The 8965-nt window shown below is 49.4% G+C and overlaps 2 protein-coding genes across 2 annotated transcripts in view; both read right to left on the bottom strand.

The window, feature by feature from the left end:
• ABCF3 (ATP binding cassette subfamily F member 3) overlaps positions 1–1946 on the bottom strand; it is a 13653-nt gene extending 11707 nt beyond the window's left edge. Inside the window, exon 1 of the mRNA XM_035889945.1 lies at positions 1834–1946. The gene's annotated coding sequence lies outside the window, so the exon portion shown is untranslated. The remainder of the gene's footprint in view (positions 1–1833) is intronic.
• Positions 1148–8965, bottom strand: part of AP2M1 (adaptor related protein complex 2 subunit mu 1) — a 24686-nt gene continuing 16868 nt past the window's right edge. The window contains exons 5-11 of the mRNA XM_009634389.2: positions 6420–6555; positions 6181–6322; positions 3683–3802; positions 3032–3167; positions 2203–2300; positions 1953–2064; positions 1148–1608 (exon numbers count right to left, since the gene is read on the bottom strand). Coding sequence (XP_009632684.1) covers positions 1474–1608; positions 1953–2064; positions 2203–2300; positions 3032–3167; positions 3683–3802; positions 6181–6322; positions 6420–6555 — 879 coding nt within the window. The 3' untranslated portion in view covers positions 1148–1473. The remainder of the gene's footprint in view (positions 1609–1952; positions 2065–2202; positions 2301–3031; positions 3168–3682; positions 3803–6180; positions 6323–6419; positions 6556–8965) is intronic.

The raw sequence follows: 8965 nt of genomic DNA, 5'->3' as shown, positions 1-8965 counted from the left end.
ATGCCCCCCCCCCCTTTTAAAAAAATCACCCTCCTTAGCCCCAGCCTCCAAAAGCAAAGTTAAAAGGGAAAACGCCTTTGGTTGGGGTTTGGTTTTGTTTTTTTTTTTTCCCCCCCCTTTTCAGCTGCTCACATGTAAAAGCCACCAAGGTTCACACAGGCCAGGCTTAGGCAGAGAAGCCAGACCTCACCCAGAGGGCAGCAAAGGTCAGTTCAGCTCAAACACAGGCTTTGGTGAGCCAGTGGTGAGGGGGAAGCCCAGAGCACCCTCCTTTCCCCAGGGACCTGCAGCAGCTGGAATGGAGCACCAGCACAGCTGGAAACAAAAGCATCCCTTTTTTTTTTTTTTTCCCCCACGTACTGAACCCCAGGCAGCCTGGGGCTGGGGACATGGCAAAATCAGGCCCCAAGACACTCCAGCACAGGCCCAGAGCACAGCCCAGGCTCTTACCACCACGAGTCCCAAACAGCAGCGCAGGTAGCCTCCTCTGTTCTACATACTTTATTAGATTCTGAGCTGGACAAATCACAAAGTTTACAAAATGGAGACCACACTACCAGAAGCAGGATTGTGGGTAGCAGCAGCATTCCTATGGCCCAGAAGCGTTTGGTAGAAGTGTGGAGAGGGCAGGCTGGGGCAGGGGGCTCTTACCGCCAACTGCATTTTAGATTCCCCAAGGACAGACCCTGTTCACATCCTGACAGAGCTCAGCTGACCCGCACTCCCTGGGACAGAGGGGCCATGTTTCCAGTTTGTTTGGAAAGGACAGACTGGCTCAAGCCAGCAGTGGGCGGGGGCAAGTGCTCCAAGGACCTGAAATGCTGTGCCACCCACATACACACCAGCAAGAGTCTAAACCCTCATCCTTTTTGGTCACAAACCTTCCCACGGCAGGACTCTATACTGACGACTTTGCAAGAAATATAAAGTGGTGGTGAGATCTGGTGAGCCCGCCATCTCCTCTGGTGGAGGCCCGACAAACTCACCACCCCAGGCATCTCTGACTGGCCAGCAACATCTACCACAACAGCAATAGCTAGTACAGAAGCCAGGGTAATTTCAACTCAGATTTGTCCAGTCTATGTTTAGGTCTATTCTACGAGTACATATGCACAAGAACTTCAAAAATACTAGGATATGATGCAAGTAGTGAGACACCAACAGAAGAGGAGGAGTTTAATGGTGGACGTTCCCTAGAAAGATCACGAGAGGATGGGAGTTAGACTAGCCCTTCCCCACCCTGGGATGGGGAGCAGGAAGCTGACCGCACCCCTGCGCGCGACTGGGTTCTGAACTTCAGCTGCAGCATGGGTGGTAACTGAGCGTAGGCAGGCAAGCCTGCTCCCAAGGTGAGCCACAAGGGCTTTCAATCTGCGTAGAGGGGCCAGGCAGATGTTTTCTCTGAATGTACTTGAAGACTGAGGAGAGGTGGAGGATGGCTTGGAGAAGAGGGAGCCCGCCAGCCTGCTGGGGCTAGCATCTGGTCTCATAGATCCCGCTCCTGCCGATGTACCTCACCCATTTTATCACATCATGGTCACTGTAGTTCAGCTTTGGCTCAAAGACTTTCAGGTAGCGCACCTTCAGCCCAGAGGGCGCAAACGGGACCTATGGAGAAAGGGAAAGGCAACAGAGAGCATTGGAACAGAGGGGTAAGACGGTTCTCCACACACAAAAGCCAGAGGACCCCTTGGCTATGCATCTGGAAACAGGCACCAAGAGCCATTGTTCCTTTTCCTACTCCCTGCATGCAGGGACAGCTCCAGGGGTTTTGAGGGCAGTTTTCTTCTTTTAGCTTTGCCACCTGGCTGGCCTCCTGTTACAAAGAGTCACATGGCAGCTTGGGACAAGGGAGCACTCAAACCTGTGTAATTCCCACGAGGGCAGAAGGGACCGACCCGACAAAGCTTCTCTAAGGTTAGCTGCACCCTCGAAGGCAGATGGGGACTCACCTCAAAGTTCATGGAGATTGGGGGCCGAGCCCACTTCTTCTTGTCATTGGTGGGCAACAATTCAATCTCCGCACTGATCTGGGATTCCTTCATTCCAGCCATACGTTTTATCCTACCAGAGAAAGCTCAGAAGTGAGGAGGTGCCCAAGTTTATTCTCCCTTTCACCACATGGGCAGACAGGAGCACTGAACAGGTGCTGCCTGCCCAAACCCTGCCCCTGCAGCACCCAGACCCAACACGCTCACTCACTTCCAGACGATGGCATTCTCACTGGCCTTGTACTTTGCCTTCCCTTTCATACAGATGACTTGCACTCCACTGGTATTGAGGGGTGTTGGGATCCGGACCTAGAAGGCAGAGTCTGGTGAGCAGGGGCAAAGAGACTGCAGCCTGGGCACTCTGTGCAATCTCAGGGGAAGACCGCCTGTCCTGGACCCCTTGGCTTTCTCTCTCCCATCTCGGGACCCAGAGAACATCAGCTACCACAAGACATCCTAGGCTAGCTCTCCAGTTTCTTGCTCTGAAGTAAAAGCTCACACATTTTCAGAATCCACAACAGTCGGCGAGGAACAAGGCAGAGGTCTCCAGTTCAACCTTCAGGAAACCTGGCTAGTGTCGGGCAGGCGAGCTCAGGAAGAACGCCAGGCTGGCCAGGGAGCTCTAGTTGCACCAGGTTCTGGACAGCCTACCTTTGCAGCAGTAAGCCTTTCCCTGAAGGGGACTAAACTGCAAAGCCACCCTTAGCCAGCCTGTCTAACATAGCTCATAGCCTGCTGCCTGTCTGACATACCACCAGATCATGCAGACAGAAGAACATGAACTTTCCATAGTGACCAAAAACATTAAGTGAACAGTTGCTGCAGAAAATTAAGCCTCTGCCGAGGTGGCTGCACAACTGAAAACAACTTCCACCTCTCTACCCTACAGCAGTTCCCTTCCACAGCACAGCAGCACCACGCATCTGCAGGGCATTCGGTTCACTCTTAGTCCTGTACCAGTTTGAGGACTCCATAGCAGGGGACATAAGGTAGAGGAACAGTTCCCAGGCACAAGAGACCATAGGTTTTTATTCTTTTACCTCTATCTTCTGGGCCAGCAAGGAAGGTTTGAAATTTGATTTGATCACCACCTTCACTTCCAGCTTGGTCCGACCCACCTCCCGCACCAGAGGAATCACACGGAAGGGAAGGATAATGTCCTTAGTGGTTCGGTATCTGCAGGGATAGAAGCAACAGTGAACTCTGAGGAGGAGTTAAATACCTTAGGGTCTCAAATTGTACCACCTTCCTAGAGAGACAGCCTGTGCGTACAGGCAACAGCTTAGAAACATCAGCCAGAAATGGAGCCATCCCAGGAGGAAGCAGCCATAAGATCTGCCCTAGGGCAGTGATGGGTTAGTGGGTCCCAAGTTTTATACCTGGTTCCTGCCAATGACCCTGTTCAAGGACACTGGTTTTAAGCACTAAAAAATCCAGATACAGCAAACTAAAAGGTAAGGAAACCCACATCCAACATTACGGTTGTAGCAAAGAAACCCATAGAGCTGGGCTTCTACCACATTTGTAACAGAAGGATTTGTGGGACACCCTAGAGATTCCACTCTGAAAAGAAAGGCGGCAAGTGCATATTTGTTAGGTGCTCAGGGGCTGCAAGTCTGCCTGAGAGTGGCAACACTACTGTAGCAGCACGCAGCTGTCAACACCAGCCTGATCATCCCCCCTCACCGTACCTCATGAGCTCAAATTCTCCATCTGGTGGAATGAAGCTGATGCTCCTCTCTGAATCAAACTTGCTGAGCCTCACACACTGGTGGAAAGTGCAGTCGTCAATGGCGATTGACTGTTTGCCGCTAAAAACACAAGAGACTATTAGACAAGTGCAAGCTGCAGCCCTGGTATCTTGGTGCAGCCAAAGTCTGCGCAGGCAGAAACTACTCTACAGAGCACGTTGCCATCGCAGGTGTCCAGGAAACAGGGAGGCAGGGAGAGATTTAGGGCACAGCAGCCTCTTGGCTCAGACTTTCCTTGTTTCACCACCACAAGAGTCATATTTCAGGAAGCTTTTTTAAAAGAATTCTCTCCCTCCTCTCCCCAAAGAGGAGAGAGATTGGAGGAGCACCCTTCTGTCATCGCCAGCAACAGAATGCTTGGGTCTGCCTGCCAGCAGCACCTCAGTACCGCAAAAGCAACTCTGCTAGCCCAAGTCTTCTCACAGCATAGTTCAAAGGAGAGAAAACACTTTCCTGTCCACAAAGCTATCTATCTCACTGCCACACAGCCAGGAGATGCTAGGTTCAGGGTCTTCCTGTTCAGAAATCTCTTCAACAGCTGTTGATTTCCACACTGCTAGCAGGTGGTTTGATTCTGAGTCGATTTGCAAGACCACAATATTATACCATAAAAGTTCATATCTCTCACTCCTAAAAAAAATCTACATAGCCACCATTCGTCCCATCTAGGCACACTAGCCTAACCTGCCAGCACTGAACTTGTGCAGGGTTCTAGCCTTGCAGTATGCCTTCCTTGCTACAGATCCTGAGGTCAGCCAAGAACTCTCAGCTACCGTGAGGCACCAGAAAATGAGAAGGCAGTAGCAACAGAAGAGGCAGCAACGTAGCATTGTGATACCTAGGGCTGCCCCAATTGCTGGGAGCAAAAGGACAACAGTGCAAGTGCGCCAAGATATTATAAGCACCACAGGCAGGTTCAGCTGCCCTGGGAACCACCACTACCTGCACAAATGGAAAGCAGACTGACCCCAGGCTGACTGGCTGTTTAGTTACAAAACCCAGTGCTGTAGTTTGTGCTTCTTTAAGTGGGAGTTAGTCTTTCCTAATCTGTTGCCCAGAAGACAGCCAACATCAGCTGACTGGATCCTGTTCCTTTGGAAGACTGCTGGGAAAGCCCTGCTGCCTAGCATTGCTCCAGGTCTCAGGCCACATTACTTAGGGTTTGGTGTTGCCACATGCTAGATGCTGAAAAGGAATGGGAGCAGCTGTCCCTTTTGGTTACCTCAGAACTAAATGCTTTTTGACAGTAACATCCCCAAGCTTTTGCCCACCAGAGAATCACCCAGCAAGAGTCCCCATCCATCTTGCTTCTGTAACTTGAGAAAATAGCACATTTACAGGCAAAAAGCACTCACAGCACAGCTTTTGGACAGTGTTCCTGACTCTTCAGAGGCCTACACAGATGGCATTTTCACTAGAGTATATCCCCACTGGGCAGCCACCTGAGGTTCACACATTTTACTAGCTAGATTCAGGTACAGGAAAGATGGCTTAAAAGTGACAGTGAAGTGATAGCTCTTGGCTTGGTTCTGAGAGAAAAGGCAAATAGCAGCTCAGCTCCATTTACAGGAACCATCATGGAAAGTGTCAGAGATCTGAGTTACATGCACAAGTCACATGAAGCAAGAGACAAGGGAAGAGCAGAGTGCACACACAGCTGAAGCAGATTATCTACCTTCCCAATTCACTGGGGGTCAGCAAAAAAAACAAAAGAAACAACCAAGAGAAACACAGTTGAATTGCAAACAGTTAATGGGAGAAAAGTGGCAGTCCCTTTGCTTTTATCTCTTCAACCCAAGCAGGAAGGCTGGAAAAAGCCTAAGACCTGTTTTCAGCTTCAATGTGGGTACTGACTGAGGTGCAGCTGGGAAGGAAGGTAACTGGGCTCCTGGAAGGGATGAGCCTCCAATCCACACGGCCACCAACCACCTGTATGTCAGCAGGAGGGGCTTACCCAGTACTAATCTGTTGGAACAGTCTGAGTAGCACAGGCTATGGTCAGAGGGGTTCCTTCACTGTTCTTAAGGAGCACTACTACTGCAGCCTGTCAGTAAGTCTCTGACTAGAACTGCTAAGAGACACAAGGTCCAGCAGAATTCATCTTGGGGAAGCATTTCCAGCTGCGAGAACTCCACATTTAACACTATGTTTGAATTGTAATACTTGAAGAGCTCCTGGCACTTGCCCATGTATAGCTGTGAAGTCAGACACCAAAGATGATATTCCACCTGCTCACATTAGCCCTGCTGCAGAGAAGCCCTCTGTATTGAGGGCCTCAGGCTGGTAGCACAGCAATTGACCTACCCAAGGAAAAATTAGCAGTAATAGCTGAAGGGAAGAAGAGATGAGCTTTGTCTGTCAGATCAGAAAAGCTACTAAGTGCTGTCCTTTTATAAGAGTCCCTGGCGACAAGTAGCTTTTACCCCAACGACTCTTACCTTTTCCCCGTTTCATCCGCCGTCCCTTTGCCCTGTTTTTCAATGACAATCTTGTCATTCATGCCAAACTTGCACTCTGGCATTCCACTCAGATAACTCTTCATCACCACTCTGCCAGAGACATGGGCACTCAAAACCTGACCTGATGTAGAGAAGAGCACAGTTCAGAAGACTTACAGAAGTCCACATTCACAAACCTGGAAGGGGAGAAGGATGCCAGCTCTACACCTCCTACTTACCCTGGGGGGACATCAAGAGATTCACACTCTCCAGCACATCAAGAAAGAGTTCATTGCGACGATATTTGATCCCTTCACGTCTCCATCCAATCTGTCCAGTCACCTGGCTGGTGATCTGGGACTGCTCCTCCTTAGTCTGAAGGGAAGAAGTGACATCTTAGACCTCTAGATAAACTCAAAGACTAAGAAAGCTTCCTCTAAGTCTAAGAGCAAGCGCTTGACATTTATTACACACAACTGTTTTTGACACTTAGATATGGGTGCTGTCACACCCCCCACAATTTGATCACTCTCTCCTCAAAATGGCATATCCTACGCCTAACTAAAATTGTTAACAACAACAACAGCAGGAAAGGTTCTTCCATTTTGTTACTTAGTCCATTAGGCTACATCTAGGTGCAGGGAGGCACAGGCTCCACCGATGACATTCAAATCAAGTCTTAGACTGTCACATCAACCCATGCTAAGCAGAGAAGCAGCTGACAGGCCAGTTCACACCCTTATCCAACATGAAACCCTAGGGCCATGAGACAGGTGATCCCCAAGGACTGCTTTTTAACAACTGCAATATTACACACCAGCACTGACCTAACATGCACCTAACGGCACCCAGGCTCTAAGACTCCTAAGACTACTAAGGATTGTGTTGAGAGGCACAGGGAGGTTTCCTACCTGATGCTACAGGCAGGGTCCAGTCACACGCAGAAAGTCAAGAAGTAGATGTATAGCAGCAAGTGTGGTGCACACAGGGTTAACAGGCAAGCAGGTCAATAGCAAGAAAAGGGAGGAAGGGAGAAAGAGGCAGGTTAGGCTTAAGGCTACCTCAGGACAGAAACAAAGCAGGGCAGCTCATCATTAATTAGGTAGCTAATTAGCACAAACAAGATGAGGGTCTTTGACCTTTAGCTCCCCTCAGGAAATCCAGCACTCCTAGCAATGAAGTGGCTTTTCATACTTGGCCCATTATGCACCACACAAATACAGGGTAGAGCAGAGGGAGTGACAGATAGGCTAAATACTGCTCCCAGTAATGTTCCCATGCAGAGTAGACTCTTCACATTGCCATTCCTAAAGCAAGCCCTGTATGTTTACCATTGCACAGATGCCCAGCCTATGAGAAGTACAAGGCACCCAGGACTGCAGGCATCTTAAGTCTGGGCCCTGTATAAAGTTATACCCTTGTTAATTCTGCCACTTCCACCAGAACAACTGCAGAATGCAGAAGCGAGTCCTGCCCCAGCAGCCTTGCATCGGGCCCACAGGGTGGCAGTACACGATCTCAGCTTTAAACCAGCAGTGGCTTGGCTTCACACATGCTCTTGCCACAGACACCGCCACTCCTTGAGCAAGCAGAGCCATTATTGTAACATCTAAGATGCAAAGAGCTTTACGCTTCCCTGGGAATTGCCTACGTAAGTGCCCAGTGCAGTACAAAGTACCTCCCTTGTCTGTCCCACAAAAAAAGCCTCCTTATCTGCCATGTTCAATGCTTTGTTCAGGCTTAAGAGGAACAAGAGGCACAGGTAGATATAATACCCACTTCTCTGGCTTCCAAAGGGACACTGATCATGCGTTGACATTCCCACCTCCTGTAACAGCATCAGTGCCATGAACCTCTACTGGTTGCTACAGAAAGCGACTGGATGGATCTGGAACCAGATGCCTGGAAAGCACTGAAGCTGAGATCACCCAGCAGCATGAGTGTTTCCTAAAGGCAGGGACTGAAGGCACCTGGGTCTGAAGTTTCTCAGGACTGGGAGCTTCCCTGAGCTGAACAAATAAGTCAGCTAAAATGGGACAAGAATATCCAACTTGTACTCAGTTGCCAGCAGGCTGACTAGGTAAAAGGCATAGCTACCAGCAGGTTCCCTGGGCTCTGGCAGTTGGTGGCAGCCCTCTCCACACTTTTAAAAAGCACTACTAGCATTTTAGTGCTACAGTATGTCCAAGGTTTGGAAGTAACACTGTAACTAAGAGTTGACCAACTCACACCCCCAGAAAGCACTTGGAGGGGAAGAAAATTACAACATTCAGCTAGTTAATGAAGTCTGGACAGATGCAGAAAGGATCTGAAGAGTGAGAAGTGAGTATACAAAGCACAGCTCCACCTCGAGGTGTAAGAGCAGGTTTAGCCTCTGCTGGAGGAATATATCTGAGCCGATGTCGGCATCAGCTCTGATACAGGATGTTGGCATGGCCTGCAGTCCTGCTATCCGAGTAGCGGGCTACTGCCTGGGTAGGGATTAGAAGTGTAACCATGCTGCACACCAGCAGCTTTTAAAATCTGTGTGGTACACCACCCCATTCCAAGAGCAGAGGGGTACTTCCCTTGGCAAGCAATGCAGCAATATCGGACCACTCTGAAAACAAATAAAGCAGATCTCATATTCCAAGATCACCAGTCCTGGAAAGACCACTGTAGCCATATAGGGTGGGCACTCAAGAGGGCAGCAGCTCAGTATGCCTCAAATCTTTCATTGAGAACAAGGTCAAAAAGTTAAGTTTGGAAAGTCTGCCATAATTGTGGATTTTGCTCCTTAAATTCA

The sequence above is a fragment of the Egretta garzetta genome, unplaced genomic scaffold (genome assembly GCF_000687185.1).
Source record: "Egretta garzetta isolate BGI_Z169 unplaced genomic scaffold, ASM68718v1 scaffold172, whole genome shotgun sequence".
Lineage (NCBI taxonomy): Eukaryota > Metazoa > Chordata > Aves > Pelecaniformes > Ardeidae > Egretta > Egretta garzetta.
This window is presented reverse-complemented; position numbering and strand designations above follow the sequence as displayed.